Consider the following 25470-nt stretch of genomic DNA (forward strand, 5'->3'; position numbering starts at 1 on the left):
TTTCTCTGGATTCTTGTTATCTCATTTCTGAAAGCTTCCCATTTTCCAGCCATCCCTTTACCTGTGAACATCTGCCTCCAATCAGCTTTCAAAAGTTCTTGCCTAATTCCATCAAAATTGGCCTTTCTCCAATTTAGAACTTCCAAACTTCCAGCTCTGCACAGCCCTCATGACCTGTCCCACCTGTCAATCTTCCTACCCACCTATCCATTCCACCCTCCTCTCTGACCTTTACGCCCATTTTTATCCACATATTGCACTCTCAGCTACCTTCTCCCCAGCTCCAGCCCCCTCCCATTTATCTCTCCATCCCCGAGGCTCCAAACCTCATTCCTGATGAAGGGCTCCGGCCCGAAACATCAATTTTCCTGCTCCTCGGATGCTGCCTGACCTGCTGTGCTTTTCCAGCAACACACACTCAGCTCTGATCTCCAGCACCTGCAGATCTCACTGTCTCCTGATTGGTTGGATCAGGATTGTTATGGAGATGCAGCAGAAACTGTTGGTTGTCAATCTAAGTCAGCCAGTTAAACTCAGACCAGGCAGGTAAACTCTGATTAGTTAGAACATTCCCATGGTGATTGCAGCAGGCAGTGACAGTCTTCCTCTGCTTTTCCTCAATGAAAACGTGTAATGTATGGGCAAATTCCTTTAGCCTATAATGAACAGAGTCTTCTCCGTGAATATATGTAGCTTCTAGCATACTCAAAGACATCATACAGCAAGCCCAAACGTAAATCTTAATACAGTATCTGGTTCAATTCGTCGCACAGTTAGTAGATTATGTCCAATAGTAGAATCACCTGTAATATTGGAAACAGGTTCTGAGGGTTTCAAGCATGGGCTGGTTCAGCACAGTCGGTACATCAGCTGCAGGAAATGACCTACATAGCTGGAATGTCACTGGTACTGAAACTCTCAGTATATTACTCATTGGTGTGGTAGACAAAACATCTGTTTAATTTGACCTCAGTGTCCTGTTAGTGAAGAAAACCACTTGTGTTTACTGCATAGTAACAATATCAAAAACAACACCCTGATCAATCAGCCTGCCTAGTCTAAGCCATACTTACTTGTTCCTGCTGCATCTCCATACCAGCCACAGTCCAAAATCAGAATCCTTTCATCACACTATATAAGTTGGTGTTCTCTTTCTAAGCTTGACTTGCATTCTAGTCCTAATGAGAAAAAGGAAAAATACCCCTCGGAATCCTAGTAGCACACAAACACACCAAAACTCTCAAACAAAAACTAACAAACTTAAAAGACCCAGTACAACCCATGGACAAAACCAATGTCATCTACAAAATTCCATGCAAGGACTGCCACAAACATTACGTAGGACAAACAGGAAGAAAGTTAGCCACCAGGATACACGAACACCAGCTAGCCACAAAAAGACACGACCCTCCCTCTCTCATAGCCCTACACACGGATGAAAAAAACCCACCATTTCGACTGGGACAACACATCTATCCTGGGACAGGCTAAGCAAAGACATGCCAGAGAATTCATAGAGGCCTGGCACTCCAACTACAACGCCATAAACAAACACATAGATCTAGATACTATCTATCTTTCAACCCTTCAGAAAACGAACAGGAAATGACCACCACAAACCCCAGAAACCCCATCCAGGAGAACGATATAAATGGCACTCCAACTACAACGCCATAAACAAACACATAGATCTAGATACTATCTATCTTTCAACCCTTCAGAAAACGAACAGGAAATGACATCACCACAAACCCAAGAAACCCCATCCAGGACAACGATATAAATAGAAAGCAGGAGACAACAGCTTCGCTTCACTTGGAGGTCGCCACTGATGATGTTACCTAGCAAGGTAATGAAACGTCTGGATATCAAACCTACAGCTTACCGAGCAAACCTACACCCTGTACAAGTACTCTAGCTTGGCAATTCTGGAATATTTGTATATTTTAGTTCATTAGAATATGGTATCACATGATCTCAGTGTGATTATTAATCACACTATGTAATATGTTCAGTACATAATCACTTTCAGTAAAGCTACTCAAACCCCGACATATTTTAAGGGCACTTGATTAGAAACTGAACTAAGCTTCTAATAAATCTTGTCCAGCTCATTGACAAAGACAGACTTTAGTGTAATTTAGAGTTTTGGTTACATTATCTTTAGGGATGAATATCAAGAGATGAATCGAAGGGTATCCTTCTGCATTGTAACAACTCTGAATTCTCAAAAGAGTAGCAAGGACGATCCCAACACTCAAGGTGACTATAATTATAATGTGCAGGAGAATCGACGTTACAGGCATAAGCCCTTCTTCAGGGCTTATGCCCGAAATGTCGATTCTCCTGCTCCTTGGATGCTGCCTGACCTGCTGCACTTTTCCAGCAACACATTTTTCAGCTCTGATCTCCAGCATCTGCAGTCCTCACTTTCTCCTATAGTTACAATGTGGTAATTTTTATTTTGTTGGAGAAAATGATTGGGGGGAGGGGGTGGAATCTGATCCAAGCCTTTAAAATGGGTGATGTGAACTTAATCCCATTATTCACCTTAAACTGCAACTATGGAACTGAAGTGCAAGAATTAAGATTACCCAATCAAAAACAAAAGTACTAGATATACAGAAGCGTGTCATTAGAAATAATATATTCCTTCATTGAGCAGGATATTTCAAAAGACAAAATGGACCAAGACTTTATTTAAAACTCAAAGTAACATAAACTCTTTATGCTGGAATCACGGGAATGTCACCTCAACAGATTAATGGGTATTTGTGAACATGCCAAGTACATGACAAAGAAGACAGTGTCTAGATCTCAGAAACCAAATCTTGATGTATAGCAGTTGTAAACTCTCTATTCTCATATCAGGTCTACTTCTGGGTTACTCATTCATTGATGCTTGCAATAAAAGCAAACAAAGTAGGAAGGTGAATAGATTGACTGGGGCCTCAACGTCACCATGATGTTCAACGTTATTAAGTGTTTACATAGAAAATCATTTGAACAGTTCCTTCTGCACATCAGGTGTCAGGAAATGTGCCAACCTTTTAGGCATACCAAAAAAAAAACGTTGAGCAAGAAAAGATTAGTGCAGAGTTCTCTCAAAAGTAGTAAAGGCCTCAGAAAAAGACTACAGTCCAAACACTGGAATGATCACTAGAGAATTGGTGTCAATTGAAGTAGGGACTACAATCTGAGTGTAAGCAAATTCCAAATCAGGCACACTTCCCATTTTTAAATCAGCCTAGATTCTTTTTAAACCCTTCCCTATCAGGTAAAATGGATCTAATAGCGGGCATGTGTTACCAACTTTGGTCACAGTGGATGAAAACCAGTGCTCCTACCAAAACACCTAGTTTCCTCTTTCAGCTCTGTCCTCCAACAAGAATCTACAATACCACAATTCTCTAATGAGGGTGGAAAGCAATTGTGGAGGAGGTAGAAGTTATCCATGTTACTAGCTTACTCCTACTGAGTACTACTCACAAAACATTCTTCTTAAATTGCCATAAACCTGCCAACAGATCAGCCATTTCTCCAAGCTGATTTTGCAGAACTGAATAGAAAGTGACAGAAATTAATATTAATGCTTCCCAATTCATCAACCTAGGGCTCTATACCAGGAGCAGAAATGAGATTACTGCCGATAGTTTGGATTAATTAAATGGCTGAGTCTGGAAATTCACTGATGAATCTCTTGCAGATGTTGATAAAGTCGAATCTCTGGCTTTGTCCCTTGCACAGGATAACCTCACTAGCCTTCCTTTCTATCCATCAATGCAGTGTCTAGCCAGTTAAATCTCAAAATTGCTGTTTCCACCCACTTGTCAACTCTGTGCCTTCAATTCAGCCATTCCAAGACTGGTCACAGCTGCACAGTCAAAAAGAGAAAAACCATAAACATACAAGTCAGAGGAAAGAAATTAGAAAGAATGAAGCGCTATCATAAAAGTATAACAGCATCTTTCACATGTTCAGGAAATGTTGAGGTAGTCATGACCAAGGAATTATGATAAAATCTAGTCACCTATTTTGTTGACAAATGTAGCTCACTTGAACACAGTTTACACTTCAAGCAAATACTAAAATAAAATAGTGTAAAGCCAGCAAAATAAATATATCTTCTGAGAGGCATGGTCTACTCACGAGTTGCATAACAAAGGTCTGGCCCACTTTGTCTAATGGCAGAACACCAATCAATGATATTATCCTTGAAGTGTTAAGAATTGGAAGTTTTGCAAAAAGCCAACTTTTCCAACAAAGGACAATCATGAACGAGATTATTACAAGGATAAAACTATCGGGAAGATCAATACAACAGAAGTTGCTTAGCACTGCTCAAGCATAAATGACTTGGGTTGCTCTGTAGGTAAAATCATAACTTTCAATTATATTTTCTCAGACCGTAAACACAAGCATTTCAGAAAATACAAAATTATTCAATGTCAGATTCAAGTACAGTGAGGTCAGAGATGAAATGGTAGTAGTTCTCTTTGAGTCATAACAAATCGTTCCCAATTATGATAAGCACACCACATCAGTAGACATTTTGCTTTGAAGTCCAGTTTACAGAAAAATTAAGAAAGAGCAGACTAACATACTGATCACTGTTCAAGAGTAACAGACCAAAAACGTGCCCTATTAACTGTGCTAAATGATATATTAAAATCAGTAAATGGGGCATAATAATTTTAAAATGTGTCTATCAACCATGCCAAATATGGCAACCTTCCAAGTTAAAATTGCCCACATAATCTCAGGACAGAAACAGGCCATTTGATCAAATCATCAAACCATGCTGCACGAATTTGCTGCCACATCATTTTTCTTTTATTTCTTCCCTGAAGTACTTACATAGATTCCCCTTAAATGCATTCATTGTCCAACCACACCGAGTAAAACAGCTTTTATCTGAACCTCTTTTTGGGGGAATAAATGATTATTTAATTTTTATAGTCATTCGCTTTGGACACCTTCATAAATAGAAACATCTGATCTACATCTAGCCCACAAACGTCCGCATGATTTTAGAGGCCTTTACTATATCACTCGTCTGCCTTCTCTCTACACGGGTTATAAAGTCAGTGTTTGCTCAGGCTTCCCTGGTGGTTATAATTCTGATAGCTTTGTAAGCTTCTTTTGCTTCTCATACAGCATTTTGACAACTTGTGTCGTACAGCACCGACTCTTCAGTCCAACCAGTCATAGAATCATAGAGATATACAACACGGAAACAAACCCTTCGGTCCAACTTGTCCATGCCGACCAGATATCCCAACCCAATCTAGTCCCGCCTGTCAGCACCCAGCCCGATTCCCTTCAAACCCTTCCTATTCATATACCCATCCAGATGCCTTTTAAATGTTGCAACTGTACTAGCCTCCACCACTTCCTCTGGCAGCTCATTCCATACATGTACCACTCTCTGCATGAAAACGTTGGCCCCCTTTTTTTTTTTATATCTTTCCCCTCTCACCCTAAACCTGTGCCCTCTAGTTCTGGACTCCCCGACCCCAGAGAAAAGACTTTGTCTATTTATCCTATCCATGCCCCTCATGATTTTGTTAACCTCTATGAGGTCACCCCTCAACCTCCGACACTCCAGGGAAAAGTGCCCCAGCCTGTTCAACCTCTCCCTAAAGCTCAAATCCTCCAACCCTGGCAACATCCTTGTAAATCTTTTCTGAACCCTTTCGAGTTTCACATCATCTTTCTGATAGGAAAGAGATCACAATGCACGCAATATTCCAACAGTGGCCTAACAAATGTTCTGTACAGCCACAACATCACCTGCCAACTCCTTCACTCAATACTCTGACCAATAAAGGAGAGCATACCAAACGCCTTCTTCACTATCCTATCCACCTGTGACTCTACTTTCAAGGAGCTATGAACCTGCACTCCAAGGTCTCTTTGTTCAGCAACATTCCCTAGGACCTTACCATTAAGTGTATAAGTCCTGATAAGATTTGCTTTCCATGCTGAATATAATCCCAAACTTAACCAGTCCCACCTGTCTGCTTCTAGCTCATATCCCTCCAAACCTTTTCTATTCATGTACTTATCAAAATGTCTTTTAAACATTATAATTGTACCTGTATCCACCACTTCCTCAGGAAGTTCATTCCACATACGAACCACGCTGTGTAAAAACTTTGCCTCTCATGTCTTTTTTAAATCTCTTTCCTCTCACCTTAAAATTGTGTCCCCAAATCTTCAAATGTCTCATCCGAGGGAAAAAACAACTACCATGAACTATACTTGTATCTCTCATTATTTTATAAACTTCTATTCATGTCACCTCTCAAGCTCCTATGCTGCAATGTAACAAGTCCCAGTCTTTCTTTAAAACTCAAGCCATACCAGGCAATATCCTGGTAAATCTCTTCTGAACCCTCTCCAGTTTGACAGTATCCTTCCTTTAACTGGGCGACCAGAACTGGACATAATATCCCAGAACAGGCCTCACTAATGCCCTGTACAACCTCAACATGACTTCCCAACTCCTTCATGAGCAATGAAGGCAAGCATGCCAAATGCCTTTTTAACCACCCTGTCTATATGTGACGCAACGTTCAAAGAATTACATACCTGAACCCCTAGGTCCCTCTGTTCTACAACACTACCTAATACTTAACGTCTATCAGTTCCCCTTTACCAACGCTGCTTGATATATTCTGAAAGCTCTAGCAAATTTAGAGTAATTGAGTCATAGAGATGTACAGCACGTAAGCAGACCCTTTGGTCAAACTCATCCATGCTGACCAGATATTCTAAATTTGGCCTATGTGTCTAAAACCTTTGCGTTCACATACTGATCCAGATGTCTTTTAAATATTGCAATTGTACAGACCTTGACTATTCACCGTATCCATGCCCCTTATGATTTTATAAACCTCTATAAGGTCACTCCTCAGCCTCCAATGCTCCAGAGAAAATAGCCCCAGCCTATTCAACCTCTCCCTATAGCTGAAACCCTCCAACCCCCCCGGCAACGTCCTTGTAAATCTTTTCTGAACCGTTGCAAGTTTCACAAAATCTTTCCTACAGTAGCGAGACCAGATTGAACACAGAATTTGAAAAGTGGCCTAACCAATATCATGTACAGCCACAATACGATCTCCCAACTTTTATACTCAATGCACTTACCAATAAAGGCAATCGTATCAAACACCTTCTTCACTACCCTGTCTACCTGTGACTCCACTTTCAAGGAACTATGAAACTGCACCCTTCAGCAACACTCCCCAGGACTACCATTAAGTGTATAAATCCTGCCCTGATTTGCTTTTCCAAAATGCAGCACCTTACATTTATCTAAATTAAGTTCTATCTGCCATTCCTCAGCCTATTGGATCAAGGTCCCATTGTACTCAGAGATAAACTTCTTCACTGTCCACTACATTACCAATTCTGGAGTTATCTGCAAACTACTAACCATTCCTCCTATATTCACAGCCAAATCATTTATATAAATGATAAAAAGCAGTGGACCCAGCACCCAGTACACTGCTGGTGAAAGGTCTGCTATAAAGTACTCAAACACCACAGTCTGAAAGTGATCCATTATCAAGGCAAACCTTGAAAGAAATCTTTGAAAAACCAGTTCTGAAGTACAGTTCTGAAGTACAGTTCTGAAGTACAGTTCTGAAGTACAGTTCTGAAGTACAGTTCTGAAGTACAGCCATACTAGATTTGAAACATTACTGTTTCTCTCTCACTCCGTAGATTTTTTTTTAAAAAAACATCACTCAGGGATTTGTAATAATCTGCAGCACCAAACAAGGGAAGTTCTCAGTGGCAAAATGGCAGGTGCAGAAAAATAGTCACTAGCACGAAAACGGAAGAAATCTGAAGGCACAAGACTTTTAAAATAAGTTGATAGAAAAAAAAACAAGAGTAGCACATGACATAGTCAATGGGCTCTAGTAAAATAGGCTAATAAATTCAATGGTATAACCATCACTGAATCCCCAAGATTAACATGTAGTGGGACAGTGCTGATCAGCCACATAATGATTGCTTTGGACGTATATTCAACAGCATGTGGGTGAACTCCACACTCCCCAAAACTTTAGCGTTTGAGGACGAGTGCAAGTCCAATGGGAAGGTGGTGCATTGTGGCAATGTCACTATATTAGCCCAGAGTCCCAGCATAACGTCCTGAGGACATGGATCAAAGCCGATAATGGCAGATGTTGAAAGGTGAATTCAATAAAAGTCTGGACTTAGAATTTAGTTCCAAGGCAACCATATAACTACTGTTGAGTGCTGCAAGTAATCATCTGTTCACTAATGCCCTTTAGGAAAGAAATCAGCCATGTCTATCCAATCTTGTCTACATGCGACTACAGACCGACAGTGGTTGACTCTTAACTGGCCTATCACTCGGCCTATCAAGTTACTCAGTTCAAGCACAATTGGGAATGGGCAGTAAATGTCAGCGATGCGACATGAATAAATAAAAGAAAATGACAAAGGACAATGCAATCTACTTGACTAACACTTTAAGATTCCTTATGTTGTAATGCTGCAAGATAACTCAGTATAATTAATTTTTCATTCGTACTATTTTATGCTAGAAGTGCATCATACAACAATAATTTTTCAGCAAATTTTACAACTTATAGAAGGCCCCCACAAAACCAAGCTAGAGTCAACTAATTAATGAATATTGCAACACTATAAAGTTGATAACAGACACCTGGGAGTGGCATCTTTTATAAAAAAAAGCACTCTCACATTGAGATCTTTCACACTGGATCCCATTCCTGGCAACAGCAGGTGGTCACGCTGAACTACGTCAAACGTGACTATCTGCTACACAAGGCATACCTGGCTTTTGTATGAAGAGCACAACTGCGTACACCACCTAATCACCTAATTAATAAACAAGACCAGCTGATGTTAAATGCAGCAATATCTGATATACTCACACACATGACACAGTCCGTGTCATAATTTACCTATTAGATTACATTACAGTGTGGAAACAGGCCCTTCGGCCCAACATGTCCACACCGACCCGCCGAAGCGCAACCGACCCATACCCCTACATTTACCCCTTACCTAACACTACGGACAATTTAGCATGGCCAATTCACCTGACCTGCACATCTTTGGACTGTGGGAGGAAACCGGAGCACCCGGAGGAAACCCACGCAGACACGGGAGAATGTGCAAACTCCACACAGTCAGTCGCCTGAGGTGGGAATTGAACCTGGGTCTCAGGCGCTATGAGGCAGCAGTGCTAACCACTGTGCCACCGTGCCGCCCACCTATGTGCCTGTCTTCTCAAACAACACCAGCCGAGTATTGTCATGGTTAACCTAGCTTTGCTTCTAGTCGGATAATGTTCTAAAATCTATTTTAAACAAATATGATCAGAAATCACTTTAAACATTGTTAGATTTCATAAATGTAAATGGCAGGGAGTACCAAGTGAAATACATATCTTGTTCACGCTACTTCTTCCATATAAAGTGGGAAATAATACTCTTTCCTGATGTTTCTTTCTGACAAAAGGTTACCATACTCAAAACACTAACTCTGTTTCCCTCCCCACAGATAATGCCGGATGCTGAGTTTCTCCATCAGTTTGTTTTGGTTCTAGAGTTGGCTTACCCTGATGATATTAATTATGAGGAATGCGCCCCATGCAAATGACAAGGGGACAGGGTATGACTGTGAAGCAGCCACCAAAGCCTCCAGGTTCCTAAGACTGCGGCTGGACTGTTTGGGTACTTGATGTCGCGGGATAAATTTGCAAGGAAGGAGATAGTAGTTGTAGGCACACATATCAAAAAGAAAAACTAACAACTGTTAGTAAACTTTTCTCCTTTGACAGGAACATAGCAAAAGGAGTAGGCTATTCAACCCCTCAAGCCTGGTCATTCAATTATATCATGGCTGATCTGTATCTTAATTCCATATACCCACCATAGTTCTATAATTCTCAATACCTTTGCCTAATAAAATTAATATAATGAATGTTGTCAGGTACGTTTAAATCAACAGAAATAGCTAATAAAAAAATACAGAAAATCTTACCAGTGTAAGCTTTGGCCAAACAATGTTTACTGAGATATATTTATGGTGTTTCTTATTTTCAAAATATATAGGTTATAATTACCATACAACTCAGTTCTTGCATTTGATATCAATGCTACTAATGTTGCAGGTACCACCTGTGAAAGAATCACCAACGATACTACATGGCAAAGTGACTGAAATGAAACAGGTCACACAAATTCAGCTAACAAGTGTGATAAATACATAAACAATAGTTTATCATGGATAACTAACATTAAATATAAAAACATTATAGTTGCATCGATTTCCATCCTGTATCACTGCAAGTGTGAACACAGAGTTCCATACGACCCACATCTTCATGCGAATCACATTTGACTCTTCCTGCTGAAGACTATGTCCATTGCATCAAAACTTCACTGCTAGAATGAATAGTAAGCGCACAGATTCAAATTCTTGCTCTATATTGTCATACCATATATTTTGTCTCTGTCTATGACGTTCCACTCTAAACATTAAGAAAACATAAGTAACATTTCGTCAGTGCTAGCATGCAGCCTTACCGATCTCCACCAGCAACAGGGGCACTCTCTCCGCTTCAGTTCCTTCCTGACCTGCCGATTTTAAAAAATAGTTATGTTTATATTGCCGGTGAGCCAGGGAGATAGCACCTTAAGACTGGCTCGGTGACAAGTCATTCAATGCAGTGTGGGAGCACTGATGAGATAGCTGAGAAAAGACCTAACCTTCATACCTAGACTATACAAATGAGATGCCACTGAACAACAATGCAAGGGTTCACATATGCTCCAAAACTGAACATACCGTACTCTATCTATTCAGATACAAACCATAAAGTCTAGGATATAACACCAAAGTTGAGATTACCAAGACATCTTATAAACACATCACATATCTGATCGGTAAGGATGAATTGGACCGAAGAGTCTGTTTCTGAGCTGTATATTTCTAAGACATTTCTGTTCCTCTGTTATCAAAGAGATTCACACAGTATTTGCTGCAAAGTTTAGGCTGACAACTTGTTTTAGACTTAAAAATACAATCTAACTAAAATAGGTGGTGAAAGTAGCTTTCCAAACATGTTTTATAAAATGGAGAACTGAAAGGACCCAGCTCTCCCCTGTCACTGTGGGACACTACATAAGGAGACAAAAAGTGGTTAAGATAATGGCAGATGGAGATCAATGTGAGAAACTGTCAGGCCATCAACTTTGGCTCACAGGGAGTAGTGGACAGCAAATGGATTTAAGTGGCCATGTAGACAAGTCTCTAAATCATCAGTGCTCAGGTACAAAGACCAATCAAAAATGATACTGGAATGCTGGATTTTCTCTCAAGGAGGTTATAGCGCAGAAGTGATGAAATGATACATTCATCAACAAGTCTTGTGTACTTTATGTCAGGTGCAATGCAAAATTTGTTGGAAAAAGTGTAACCACAGTTCTCCTGTTCCCTGGATGCTGCCTGACCTGCTGCGCTTTTCCAGCAACACATTTCCAGCTCTGATCTCCAGCATCTGCAGACCTCACTTTCTCCATCTAATTTTACATCCTGGCACTGTTTAGTTGTTTTTGCCTCTCCACAGATACTGTCAGATTGGAGTTTCCCCAACACTTACTTTTTCATATCTCCACTATCCACAGGATTTTGCTTTTATTTGATGAAATGATGCTTCAGCTGCACAACCTTGCTCAGCGCAATCAGCTTTGGACATGACATTTCAGGGAAAATAGAATGGCCCTGGAGATGGCATTGTGTAGAATGAAACCACAGGTAATATTTTGGCATATCTAGCAGAAACTTGGTTTGCAACCACTTGACTTTAGAAAGTCAAGGCATGAGATTCATGGGGTTGAATGTCCTATTATTATTCATTCCTACTTCTAATGCAGGCCTATTACTCAATCCTATGGAGCAATAAAATGTATAAATGGCCTACAATCTAGAGGGAAACAGAAACATCAAAACATTGACAAATTTTATGACACTAATGTCTGGAGGGATGGGGTATAAAAAAAGAATCTGCTCAAATTCTGAACATTAAAGCAGCAAAGTGTCAACATTATGGGGAAAGCAGAGCCAATGAGATGTCCAAAACATTGGTAAAAGAATTGAGACATCACAGAGCATCTTCACACATAAACTAATCGGGGTTAGAGGTGAAGACACCGAACTATGAAAACAGTTAACACTGAATAATGAGGAACGGTTCTTTCTGTTTTAAGAAAGAAGAAATTGAATCAGAAATAAAGTATCCAGAAATAAAGTACTGCATTCATTTTCACATTTTTTTGTGCTTTGTTTCAGGTGCAATGATCTTGTAAAAATTGTTTAAAAATGCAATCGACCACATCTAACATCCAATGTTCATATAGCCTAAAAAAAGATTTATTTATTGGGGCCAGGCAACACAATGGCTTAAGTGCATAGTTGTAAGGCTTGGCCTTCTATCAATGACCAATTCAGCTGATAAACATGCATTGTGAGAAGAGTCCTACTACTGAATCATGTAGATGTGATGCAAAATGAAATTTACTATTCAAATCTTAAACATACACATGCGGGGAAGTACCAAAACTGGCCAGTTATCAAAAAGTAGACTAAAACTCTTCAGCCTTTGCAGGACCATTATAGCAGTATATACAAATTAATCATACAAGAATATAAAGGACAGGAGCAGAAACCGTTCATTCCTCCCTTTAACCTGGTCTGCCATTCAGTTAAATCTGCCTGATCTGATTGCAAACTCAACTTGACTTTCATTACTCTATAGTGATGACCCTCACCCTCTTGCAGATCAAAAATCTGTCAAGCTCAACTGTCTAGCCTAATTATATTCAATAACATAGCATTACTGCTCCGCTGTGGTAGACAATTCCAAAGATTAATAACCCGCAGGAAAAAAAGAAAGAATCTTCACTTCCATCTTGAATGAAACATCTCATTCTGAAAATCTGCCCCCAGGTCTGAACACCTGCACATGGGGGAATCATCCTCTCAGCATCCAACCTGAAAAGCCACTTCAGAGCATAAATCAATAAAATCACCTTTCACTTTTTAAATTCATATAGGTGCCAACCTGCTCTATTTTTCCTCATAAGGCAATCCCTTCAAATTAGAGAACTGCCTACAATGAAAGTATATTCCGTCCAAAATAAAGAGACCAAAAATGTATACATTCTTAATTGTGGTACAACATATATCCTGTACAGAAAAGGCTAGACATTTTATACTCCACCCCTATTTATATCCTTATTTACCCACATGCCAACTTTTGTGAATCATGTCCAAGGGCACCCAGAACCCTCTGTACCACACCATTCTGTGTCTCTCCATTTAAGATTCCACTTTCCTATTCTTGCCAACAAACAGCACAATTTTCCAACTTGTACTCCACCCATCAAATACTTATCTATTCGCAAAACCTATCTACAATACAGTACACACCAGCCTGTTTTAAAACAGTCTCTAACCTACTGTTGTTAGACTACTGAAAGGACTCTCAAACTCTTAACCTGTACCTGTGCTTTTGTTTTTGCCACTGTTTACCTATTATTTACTTATCTATGCTACTTAACGCTGTGATCTGCCTATATTGCTCACAAAACAAAGCTTTTCATTGTGCCCTGATACACTAGACAATAAATTATAAACACTGTTTCCTCCTCAGAACTTTGCATCTTATAACAATTCTGCAATTTCAAAATGGCTGAGGGATAAAAAGACAGATACAGAATTCAGAGCCTGTTACAACTGTGTGATCTGATAATGCTTTCAACTGCAACATAAACAACCAAAATACAATTTTAGGTAGTTTATGATTACACAGATTCCAAGCTTTATTATTTGGACATAGTCTTTTAAACACAGGGCCTAGAAAATGATGCAACAAGTTCATAAACATATCTTCAACCATTCACTTTTTGATTCAGGTAATTCTCCCCCCCACCGTGTACAAATGTATATAATTAAATGCTATATTTGCTGGATTTTGAACCACCAGCGTTGAGTCATAGCTGCACCGAATACGGCAGTAGAACCAACCACATACGGGAATAACCAGAACCCGAAAACCATTATTCCATCCTGAAGAGTCACACGAACCCTCTCAATTCTGACCTTAGAAAATTAAAAAGCAAAAAAGAAAATGACAAAGCACAATGAATGAGAGGCATTTCATGAGGTCTTTACTGGGCTCAGGCCTCTCCCCGACACCGGCTGAGATACTCACTATGGCCTTGCTGTAGGAGGCCGCGGCTTCCTGGTACTTTCTGTTGAGGAACAGGCGGTTTCCTTGCTCCTTCAGCTCCTGAGCAGTCAGGCTTTTCTCGGGGCTTCCAGACATGCTGTAGCTTTACCTCCCCCGCACCCCGGGTGAATGCAGGACACAGGTGGGGGGGGGTTGTGGGAGAGAGGAGAAGTGAGACCCCGGCTTCCCCGCAGCTGCTGACGGGCCCGATGGTGGGTAGGAGAGTCCCGGGCTGTGATGGGGGAAGGGTAGGGCCTAGGCCCAGTGAGGAGGGAGAGGGGAGGTTGCGGTGGTGAGGAGCCTCCCCCTCCCGAGTGAGAGAGTGGAGGAGGCCGGAGCCGGGAGCTCAGAGGCGGGAGGCCGGGCGGGGAATCGGTCGGAGGAGCGGCGCCTGCTGTTTGTGTACAAACCGCACGCAACCGGCCACGCTCAACGGCGTCATCCACCACGGCCAGCCCCGCCGCTGGCGTCGCGCGACCCGTGACGACATCTCCCCGCGCCGCGGACGCATGGACCGCGCGCCTCATCTCCCGGCGCCGAACGGAAGGGTGAGCGAATCAGCGCGCGACAGGCACCTCCCCCGTGAAGCCGGAGCGCCGCCATCTTGATAATGGAAACCCTCCACCCCCCGCCAACGCTCCTTCAGTTCCCGCCGCTGTGTGACCAGGACCGATTCCGGTAAAGTATAAACTCGGCGTAAATATTTATTCACCCAGTCACTGCCTAAGGAGGATGGTGGAGGCAGGAACTCTCAAGACGTTGAAGAAGTTTTCGAGTTGAGCATTTGAAGCGCTACAGTATTACAGTGACCAGTTTGGCGCGGTGGTAGTGTCCTTGTCTCTGGGTCAGAAGGCCTGGCTTCAAGTCCTACCTGCTCCTGAGGTGTCTAATGATAAAATACCCGCACGGCTAAGGACCAAGTGCTGGAAAATGGGATTAGAATGGATTGTTGTCTGGAGGCTAGCAGTGTTACGATGGGCTGAATGGCCTTTTCCATATGCTGTTTAAAATTCTTTGTGGCATGTGTTTCACTGCAAACCCATTCAGTGGCGTGAACCTGATTATCACCAACAGGGTGAGGGTGCTTACTACTCTTCTGCAGTATGGTGCATCACAGCACCAGGGACCCAGGTTCAATTCCAGCCTTGGGTGACAGTCCGTGTGGCGTTTGCACATTCTCCCTGTGGATGTGTGGGTTTCCTCCCACCATCCAAAAGTGAGGTGAATTGCCCATAGTGTCAGGTGCATTAGTCAGGGGTAAGTACAGGGTGGGTTGCTCTTTGGATGGTTGGTGTGGACTTGTCGGGCTGAAGGGCCTACTTCCATACTGTAGGGATTCTAATCTTAACTAAAAAGGTCTTGGGTTTGATGCCAGTTTTATTTTTTGCCAATGAGCGAAAGACAGAGCATTTCAAAAGTTCTGGTATTGTTTCTTGGAAGCAAGCAAAATGCAGCAGCAGTTGAAAATTTAAAATAGGTGTTCTGATGGAAACCATCACCCTGCCATGTTTATCTCTCTCCATGTATGTTGCCAGACTTCCTGCAGCTTCTTTTTTTTAATCTGTTCTTATTGTTTCACGGATAGTCAGTATTTGAACAGAGGAACAAATCATGAATTCAATGAGGTTTCCTTTTTTTTTTGTCCCCATCTTTGGTTTTACGCATAAGGGGAGGTTGCCCATTTAAGGCAGTGATTTGGAGAATTCTTTTTCACAGAGGGTTTTTGGAGCTCTCTTTGCCAAAAGAGCAGACACCTTGAATATTTTAAAGACTTATATTGATAGAATTTTTTTAGATTCATTCACGGGATGTAGTTATCTCTGGCTAGGTGACCACTTAATGCTAATGCCTAATTGCTCTGAGGGCAGTTAAGAGTCTCACGCAGCCAGACAAATTTCCTTCTCTAAAGGACATTTGTGAACCAGATGGGTTTTTCCCCAACAATTGGCAATGAATTCATGGTCATCATTAGACTCTTTAATTCCAGATATTTATTGAATTCAAATTAGATTACTTACAGTGTGGAAACAGGCCCTTTGGCCCAACAAGTCCACACCGACCCGCCGAAGCGCACCCACCCAGACCCATTCCCCTACATTTACTCCTGCACCTAACACTATGGGCAATTTAGCACGGCCAATTCACCTAACCTGCACATTTTTATTTGGACTGCGGGAGGAAACCGGAGCACTCGGAGGAAACCCAGGCAGACACTGGGAGAACGTGCAAACTCCACACAGTCAGTCGCCTGAGGTGGGAATTGAACCCGGGTCTCTGGCGCTGTGAGGCAGCAGTGCTAACCACTGTGCCACCGTGCTGCCCACCATCACGGTGGGACTCAAACTCAGGTCCTCACCTGGGTCTTTGGATTAACAGCTGCTGAAAATGTGTTGCTGGAAAAGCGCAGCAGGTCAGGAATGAGGAAAGTGTGCCCAGCAGGCTAAGATAAAAGGTAGGGAGGAGGCTCACTACCTTTTATCTTAGCCTGCTGGACAACTCCACACAGTCAGTCGCCTGAGGCGGTAATTGAACCCGGGTCTCTGGCGCTGTGAGGCAGCAGTGCTAACCACTGTGCCACCGTGCTGCCCACCGTCACAGTGGGATTCAATCTCAGGTCCTCACCTGGATCTTTGGATTAACAGTCCAGTAATAATACCACTAAGCCATCACCTCTCCACTTGGGTAGATAGGCATGTGGAGTGATCAAATCAGCCACAATCATGTTAAATGACCTAGCAGACTCAATGCACTGAGTGACCTAATACTGCTTCTGGTTTATGTTTAAACACTGATGATTACAATACTTATGTGCAGTTATAAATGTCATTTTTATTTACAGGTTAAAACTGTTTAATGAATAAAGTAACATGGCTGGACATGAAATATTGTATAACTGCAAGAATCCTACTGTATGGAGGTCTATCTTTGCTCTCTATGGGGATGTGGTTGAAGCAAAGGCGATGGCATCCAAAGGGAAGAAAGCAGGGAAGCTGACTGCACTGGATAAATGGTGAGGGGTTGACCTTTCTTTCATAACTTGAAAGACAACAGCTAAGGCACAGATTACTTTCAGGGAAAGGGTGACTGGAGGGTTGATGAGAGACACCTGATATTGTAATGTTTATTTGATCACTTTGGGAAATTTAAGTACTCAGGCCTGCGACTAAGGATTGGATTTTCATAATGGGTTGAATGTCAGAGAATTTCCATATTTTCTAAGCCTGTCTCTTAGCAGACAGTGCTGACCAGCACTGTATCCTTGGTGGGGAGCTGTGAAGGGCTGGAGTCTAATCATGCAATCACATATGTAGACCTGTTGCGTATTTTAAGTTATCATTTTAAAGCATAACTGTCTTTGAGTAAAAGTCTTTCTCACACTTGTTACCTGAAGTTTACAGTACCTTGAGCCATAATACAGCAGTGAAACCATAAACCCTTACTTTTGACCTGGCTTTATAGCTGTATTCTTTACAGAAATTGTTTAACGATTAGCCACAATTAATCAGAATATTGTTTGAATCCTCAAGTGCTTGATCAAATCAAAATTATTTAATTTATTATTGAAAATTAACTCAATCCAACACCAAAAAGCGATTAGAGTTTGATCATGATGGGAGTGACAGTTGGCACATGGCTCAGTGATTAGCACTGCTGCTATGGGGATAAGGCAGGAACAGGATACTGATTGAGGATGATCAGCCATGATTATAATGAACGGTGGTGCTGGCTCGAAGGGCAGAATGGTCGCCTCCTGCACCTATTGCCTAACCCCCTGACTGTGCCAGGTCCCTGGCATTGTTCCAGGTATTTATTGGGAGCTGTGCTAATCGCTGAGCCACATGTCACCTGGCACTCCCCACCTCTGCTTGGCTTTCCTCTGGGTGTTCTGGTTTCCTCCCATTGTCCAGAGATGTATAGATGAGGGTGGATCGGCCATGCTAAAATAGCCTTATAGTGTCCAGGGATGTGTAAGTTAGGTGCATCAGCCATGGGAAATGCAGGAACACAGGCATATGGTCGGGGAATGGGTCTGGGTGTGATGCTGTTCGGATGGCTGGTGTGGACCTGATGGGAGGAATGGCCTGATTCTATGATGGGAATGTGAGCCTTTGTGTGGGTGCAAACATGAGCTGCCTTAGTCTAAGTGAATTGCAGTTTAGAAATAGTAGCTTCCTTGGAAGCTGGCAAATGAGAACATTTGGAAATCTCAGCCATGAGATAATAAAGACGAGAGGTCAGAGATTTTGATGGTCACCCACGGTAGCTTACATTGATAAAACTCTCAGGCTTATAGAAAATGTTTCATGTGCTGGCTCACAAGCTTTGTTTTAAATGCACTGTTGCTTGAATACGGCTTTTCTCGGCTGCATTTACCTTCCAAAGTTACTGAGGCTAGGAAATCCAGCCATCATTAGTTCCCAATGTAAAATCCATTAAAATGCAGTTTCCTTTCAACATATTGTAATAGTTGACCGATCTGAGGGTGAGTTGCACTCTGTCATATTTGTTTTTGGTAGTTTAAATGATACAAGTGACCTATTAGTGTGTTTTAATGGTGTTGTTTAAGGGAAAACTATTGGTCAGCAGAACTTACTAGTGCAATCCGTACATTAAATAGTAGCTAAGATATCTTTTTAATAAACATGTGACTATTGTGTGGCCTATAATAAAGAAGGGGAAAGGTTATTTAAGATGTTTCTTTACTCTTATATATTTATGAATGATCTGACTGCTAATTCTTCTCTAATTCAGGTATCAAGAAGAATTACCCGAGGCTATCTGTAGTCGTAAAGAGAAATTCCTCACTCACACCGAACTGGTTCAGTTGATGGAATGGAAACTCACAGTAAGTATGCTGCGTAGGGTTGGATTTATGTACTAAAGAGCAAGGTGGTTTCTGAATGTTTCTGTACCTTGAAATAATATTTAGGGATGGGAACACTGCTATGTATCCCCTCCTCCATACTTAAAGAATCAGAGTCCAGTTATTGTTCCTGACCTGAGATTCTCACAGTCTGGGATCAAATCTGCCACTTTAATGTTACACTGTGGGGGTTACCCTCTGACCAGGCCTTTGGAGGACCTCTATGTTTAAATCCTACAAGACCATTTCTTCCTTTTACAGAGTGACAGGGGAGTCTAGAGGTGCAGTGAGTAGCACCACTACACCAAGCCGTAGGTAAACAGTATACATACGATAATACAGCATTCAAACCTAAACTAAATGCTGTTGTTTAGAGTTTTTCTGGAAGGTGTTGGAAAGAACGTACAATTTCTGTCACACCATTTGAAACAGACACTGAATTATTTTTAAAATGAATTGGAGTTGGCTATAAGATAGTAATTAATTCTATGAAATAATTCAGTGGAACCTCTAGGGCAACTTTTTCACACAGAGTGGCTCGTATGTGGAATGAACTACCAGAGGAAGTGATGGATGCGGTTACAGTTACAACATTTAAAAGACAATTGGATAAGTACATGAATAGTAACAGTTAAGGGGGATATGAGCTAAAATGCATGCAAGTGGGAAATGTTTTGTTTGGGAAACTTGGTCGGTGTGGACCAGTTGGACCGAAGAGTCTATTCCCACGGTCTATGACTATGTGAGGTCAGAAGACCCCCAGACTAAATGGGAGTTATATCAGAAACTGTGTTCAAGATCATTTCGGGGCTTGTTGGCCATGGGAAGAGACTTGACCGAAGGGTTTCATCATTAACCTGCTAATCCAATCAACATGTCCATGACAGGCAGTAAGAGCAGGAATAAGTCCTGATTGGTCATACTTGATGTGAGCTAGTGCACTTCAACTTGTAACCAATCGTCTTTCTTGAAACAGAGGGAGATACACATAGTCCTTTATGGATTGTGAAACGTTGCCATAATTTTATTAGACCATAGAGCTGCTGTCTCATTAGAGAGAGAGAGAGAGAGAGACTGCTGTTGGGTGGTTTAAACTGAGGACCCCCACTCTTCAGTTGAGGAGAGAGTTTGAAAAGGAGAGTCCTTCATGGTACAGGAATTGAACCCATGCTGTTGGCATTACAAACCAGCGATCTAGCCAATTGAGTTAAAGTCCCTTTATGGATTGTAACTGCTCACATACAAAATAAAGGAGAAATTCCTTTCTTTTCAGTTATGACCATTTCCGGTCACACTCTATAACGGATGTGATTTGATTCGGTTCTTCAGGCTGTTTTGTGATTTTGTGTTCACTGTTATATCTTGTGTTTCCTGTTGCTTCTCTCTAAATCCTGAAGATATCATAAGCTGCTCCGTGAATAAAAAGAACTTCCATTTGGTCAATGGTCTCTGAATTATTTTAAAAATTAATTGGAGTTGGTTCTAAGATAGTAATTAATTTTATGTACCCCACGTCTTCAAGGAAAATTCTAAACAATAGCATTTAGTGTGGTTTAAATGCCACGTTATTGTACATATAATGCTCACTTTTTTTGGGTCTTGGTGCACTAATAAAATTTACATGCTTATTAAACTGAAACTTATTTTCACAACCAACATTTAGATTGAAAAGCTAGGAATGCCCTGATGTGTCATCTTCCTGAACTTTTTCTGAAGCCTCTACACAGTATTAATGTTGGAGGAGACTAAAACTAGATGCATTATTCCAAATATTATCTAAGCAATATCTTCTCCAATGACAAAATAGTTTGTTCATTCTGTATTGAATGGTTGTGATTATGACCAAGTACCCTACTTGTTATGCTTATTGGCATTGTTCATGTACCTTTAGTGAATAATGTTGTGTAACAGAAAAATTCCATTCTCCTTCAGCTGACTTCTTCCGTATAACTTGATCTTTGTTTGAATACCATTTGCCAGGTTTAACTCGCTCTCCCAGTGCAATGCAAACTGCTACAGAATACCATTCTCCTTCGCAGTATAAAGCAGTACAGGAGCCTGCAATGTCTTATTATGCCAATGCAACTAGACTTACTATCCGTGGGAATGGCAGCATACTTCAGTGAAAGGAATAATCTGGTTGTGATAAAATACATAAAGAATAATGGGTCCTGTATGAATAGATGTGGAAGGATACTGGACTAAAGGGGTATACAGTGTCATAGAATGTTATTTTGTTTTAAAGGGGAATGTAGAGTTTTTCTGGGTTGTAATGGTACTGGAATGGGAATCTGTGTTGCCTGAAGATGGAGCTAGTAGTGTTACTAAGACCCAGCTCCTTATTTGTTAACTTTGAACTTTAGTGATTAATTTGACTTTTCTTTCCCTCTACCCTTTTATCCGTAGAGGGGCAAGTTCCGCCCAACACTGCAGCAGATGGTAATGAGTAATTCGAGGGACAGTGTGGAGGCCTGCACATGTAAAGCTTTCAAACTGCTTCCTGATGTTTCAGCTGCAATCACTGAGCTCAGTAAACTGAAAGCAGTGGGACCTGCTACAGCATCGGGTAGGAAAGAAAACGCTTGTCCAATTACTTGCACTGCTCATCCATCCCGTAAATTTATTATAATGAAATCTTTTATCTCACTTTTATGCTTAGCTGTGCTTGTGGCTGGTGCTCCACAAGAAGCTGCGTTCATGGCAGATGAAGCAGTGGAGTCAATCCCTGGCTTGGTTCCCATTAAGTACACACTTAAACATTACATCCTGTACCTGCAAAAAGTGAGGGAGTGTGCCACGCAACTCAACAGCAGTAAGTTTCTGTAATTTTCACAGCTCTGTACTGAGTACAGAGTTGCTGTGCGCTGAGGGAGAAATTCTGCTGGTGTGTCAATGTAAGAATGTTGAGATGTACTAGGAATCAGTGTCATATACAGTGATCTGAACAGGGTGATTTTAGTAGCTTTACTAATCACTTTAGGAAATGTGTTAAAGATATTCTCTTGCTAAGGCTCTACTCTGTATGTAATATGAGTACAGGGAGTACGTTATATGGAGGTGCTGGTGGTGGACAAAGTCAGAAAGAGTTATGTTTCAATAAGAGTTGGGAACAATCTATTGTTCTGTGGTAAAGCAAGAAAGGAGCCTCTCTTGAAGTCAAACTAAAGTGCTAAAATGAACAATTCTTACTTTGAGAAATAGGAGCGATAGAGTGAACAAGGTTCAAATTTTGCAATCGTGACAGACTTCAAAAGTGCTTAATTTTCAGAGGAGCACATCCCTGAAGTTGTGCAAAATGCTTCACGTATACATACTTTATCTTTCTTCAGTCACATCTCTGACAAGGCCACCTGCCTAGATACAGTATTGTGGTGTTATTGGATAAACTGGTCTATTTCAGAAAAGCTAAGCTTGGGATCTACTAGCACAGTAGGCTTGTATTGTAGAATTGTCAGTTACAATTTAACTCATATATACTTTTCTCCTGTTCCCTGGATGCTGCCTGACCTGCTGTGCTGTTCCAGCAATAAAGTTTCAACTATTTCAGAAAAGCTAAGCTTGGGATCTACTAGCACAGTGGGCTTGTATTGTAGAATTGTCAGTTACAATTTAACTCATATATACTTTTCCAAACATGTTTGATACAGTGCCACATGTTGGACTTAATGGCAAAACTGAAACCCATAGAATAAAAGAGACAGCAGCATTATGGATACAAAAGTGGCTAAGGGATAGAAAACAGAATTTTGCAGACTGGAGAAAGGTAAACAGTAGAGGCCCCATGGGTGGCATGGTGGCTTAGTGGTTAGCACTGTTGCCTTATGGTGCCAGAGACCTGGGTTCAATTCCAGCTGCCTGTGGGAGTTTGCACATTTTCCTCGTGTCTGCATGGGTTTCCGCTGGCTGCTCCAGTATCCTCCCACAGTCCAAATATATGCAGGTTAGTTGACTTGGCCATGCTAAATTGCCCATAGTGTCCAGGATTGTGCAGGCTAGGTGGATTAGCCATGGGAAACACAATGTTATGGGGATAGAGTAGGGTGGTGTGCTGTTTGGTGGGTCAGTGAGGACTTGATGGGTTAATTGGCCTGGTTTGACACTGTAGAGATTCCATGATTCTGAAGCAGGAGCACTGCTGTCTAAACATGCATCAATACTTTGTGAGTAGCTCTTTATGCCACTATTATTGAAGGGAAATGTGTTAGGGTAATGGCTTATATTATTGATATGACAGTATTTGGGTTTTCTACGAGGTAATGGTGGATTTGCCTTTTACAGATGACTCAGTGAAGGATTGGACCCCTCACAGAATTGAACAATGTCTTTGGACCTGGGCTGTGGGCCAACAGGTCAATCCTTTGTTGCTGAAGGGTGTCATGCTCCATCAGAGTAAAACAGTGGACAAAGAAAAGGCCACAACGGCAAGACCTGTCAAAAGGCAGAAAACGCAATGATGAAAGCAGCCATCTCATGAGTGAGAAGTGTTAAATTCTAGCTTTACACACTTGATTGGTGCAGGAAATAGTACAGAGGGTGGAAACTATTCAGTAAAACCCTAGACTCAAGAGTATAGAATTTGCAAATCAGAGGCCATGGATTCCCAGGCTGCAGACTCAGATTTGCCAATCCTGGGATCAGCTGCAAGGCCTCTTTAAAGGGATGTGATTTTTTTTTTCCCAGTGAGCAGGGCCTAATGAGTTCAGAAGCATGATTATTGACATCAACAGAACCTGCAAAATGGTAGGTGGTATTGCTGTATATGCACAGGTTATTCTGCTGTTTGATTTTCTCCCAAACCACCCATCAACTGTCTTCCATTCCCCACATTTTTCACTCTAAGGCCATACCTCAAAATAGGGTCACAGAGCAGAAAAAAGGTTTAAAAAGCAATGCATGATATTGGAAACAGAGGACAGGCAAAGGATGATATTCTCCCCCAGAGTCATACAACATAAAAATATCTTGCTCTTCATGAACAATTGCTTTAACTTGAAAGTATTACATGTATAAAATTTATAAAGAACATAAAATTTATATATAAGTTTATATTATGTGTACTTGTTTGGCTGTAAAAATGGCAAAATAATCTCAATGAACAAGATAGTGGACCTATCAGTGGGTCAGTAGCAATTTGAAAAATGATAAAAAAAAGTCCAGTAATTTTTTTGCTGGTTTCTGCTGACCTTGGTAACCTGTCCCATCCTTAATTGGTAGAACGAGTGATTTACAAGCAACTATACTCTTTATTCAGCAACAATGTGTACTTGCTTATTGACATCACAATATGGCTATTAAGACACTTGACTTATGGTCCTAAAGGAACAGTCAAGGTTAAAAACAGCTTTGCCTTAGTAAAAAGGAATGAAGTGTGTGTTACTTGATTTATTCTGCTGTCAGTGCCCTCCAATGCTATTGAAGATTTGCTTGTACAGGCTAAAAAAAAATGAATTGGAGCTGATGTCTCGGGGAGTTCCATGTTTTCCAATATAATGAGTTAACTGTTTCTGATCCCATTGCTTCCATTCTCTGAATGCTACAGGTGCTTTGTGTAGAGTGACAAATGTTGAAGTGATAATTGTGCATGGGCATTATGTTGGCACTAATCCCAGTTTCTATCATAAATAGCCTCAAATAAACTTAAGGTTCCAAACTAGAGAATGCATAAAGTACAAATATAAAAATGTAACACTTCTTTCAGGTTGTAGATTTTTGTTTGAAGTGTCATCAATATAATTTAATGAAACCGCAGAAATCATTAAATTTTTGTGCATGAAATTCAGCGCAACCTGCTTACAATAAAACCAAATGTTGTACTTTATGGAGCAGTGAATTATATTAACAATCATTGAAAACTCATGGCTCCATTGTTATGAGGATGTGGGTGTACTGTACCTTTAAGAGGGTTAAAAGCAACAGAACTACCTGACAGAACAAAGTGTTCTGAAAAGAAAAAATAATGTAACATTTGGTCAAACAACTCAATTAGCTGGTTGCCTGGAGACAAAAACAAATTTGATACAACCAATCAGTTTAAATTATACCCCAAAATACCAACCTCCAATCGAGTTTAAATTGAGTATATTGACGATCTTAAAAGCTAATGACACAATCCAATGCTTTGGGGGTATAAGACCAAGGAAAATTGAACAGTTGGGAGGAGAACTGCCAAACCGCTAGCATGTAAAGACTGCCTGAAGAATAGCCCTCTTAAAGGTACCTTTATTGATCAGTAAACTATGAAACAGAATCCCCAAGAAGAAGAAAAGAAGACAGGAATACAGAGAAGAACTGAAAGCTGTCT

At 41.1% G+C, this 25470-nt stretch overlaps 2 protein-coding genes across 4 annotated transcripts in view; one reads left to right on the forward strand and one right to left on the reverse strand.

The window, feature by feature from the left end:
* The window catches only part of stub1 (STIP1 homology and U-Box containing protein 1), a 28232-nt gene extending 13826 nt beyond the window's left edge, over positions 1-14406 (reverse strand). Inside the window, exons 1-2 of the mRNA XM_043711092.1 lie at positions 14288-14406; positions 10599-10649 (exon numbers count right to left, since the gene is read on the reverse strand). Of these exons, the coding sequence (XP_043567027.1) occupies positions 10599-10649; positions 14288-14401 (165 nt within the window). The 5' untranslated portion in view covers positions 14402-14406. The remainder of the gene's footprint in view (positions 1-10598; positions 10650-14287) is intronic.
* A 518-nt stretch (positions 14407-14924) lies between these two features.
* Positions 14925-25119, forward strand: zgc:112496 (uncharacterized protein LOC541336 homolog). Of its 3 annotated transcripts, none has more exons than XM_043712053.1 (6): positions 14925-14983; positions 17145-17315; positions 19058-19151; positions 21576-21735; positions 21829-21981; positions 23448-25119. In XM_043712053.1, exons 2-6 carry the CDS (start codon positions 17173-17175, stop codon positions 23621-23623), a joined length of 726 nt encoding a protein of 241 aa, XP_043567988.1. In that variant the 5' UTR covers positions 14925-14983; positions 17145-17172; the 3' UTR covers positions 23624-25119. The 3 variants fall into 3 exon arrangements, with proteins under 3 accessions (XP_043567988.1, XP_043567990.1, XP_043567989.1); XM_043712055.1 differs by lacking the exon at positions 14925-14983 and adding an exon at positions 15063-15080; XM_043712054.1 differs by lacking the exon at positions 14925-14983 and adding an exon at positions 15362-15380.
* Positions 25120-25470: the final 351 nt, after the last annotated feature.

Source organism: Chiloscyllium plagiosum, chromosome 21 (assembly GCF_004010195.1).
Source record: "Chiloscyllium plagiosum isolate BGI_BamShark_2017 chromosome 21, ASM401019v2, whole genome shotgun sequence".
Lineage (NCBI taxonomy): Eukaryota > Metazoa > Chordata > Chondrichthyes > Orectolobiformes > Hemiscylliidae > Chiloscyllium > Chiloscyllium plagiosum.

Bases quoted from the DNA above. Each gene is read 5' to 3' on its own strand.
- zgc:112496 (XM_043712053.1), top strand. From the start codon at position 17,173: ATGGCTGGACATGAAATATTGTATAACTGCAAGAATCCTACTGTATGG. The intron at 17,316-19,057 runs GTGAGGGGTTGA...TCTCTAATTCAG, and splicing joins CTGACTGCACTGGATAAATG to GTATCAAGAAGAATTACCCG. The intron at 19,152-21,575 runs GTAAGTATGCTG...TTTTATCCGTAG, and splicing joins TGATGGAATGGAAACTCACA to AGGGGCAAGTTCCGCCCAAC.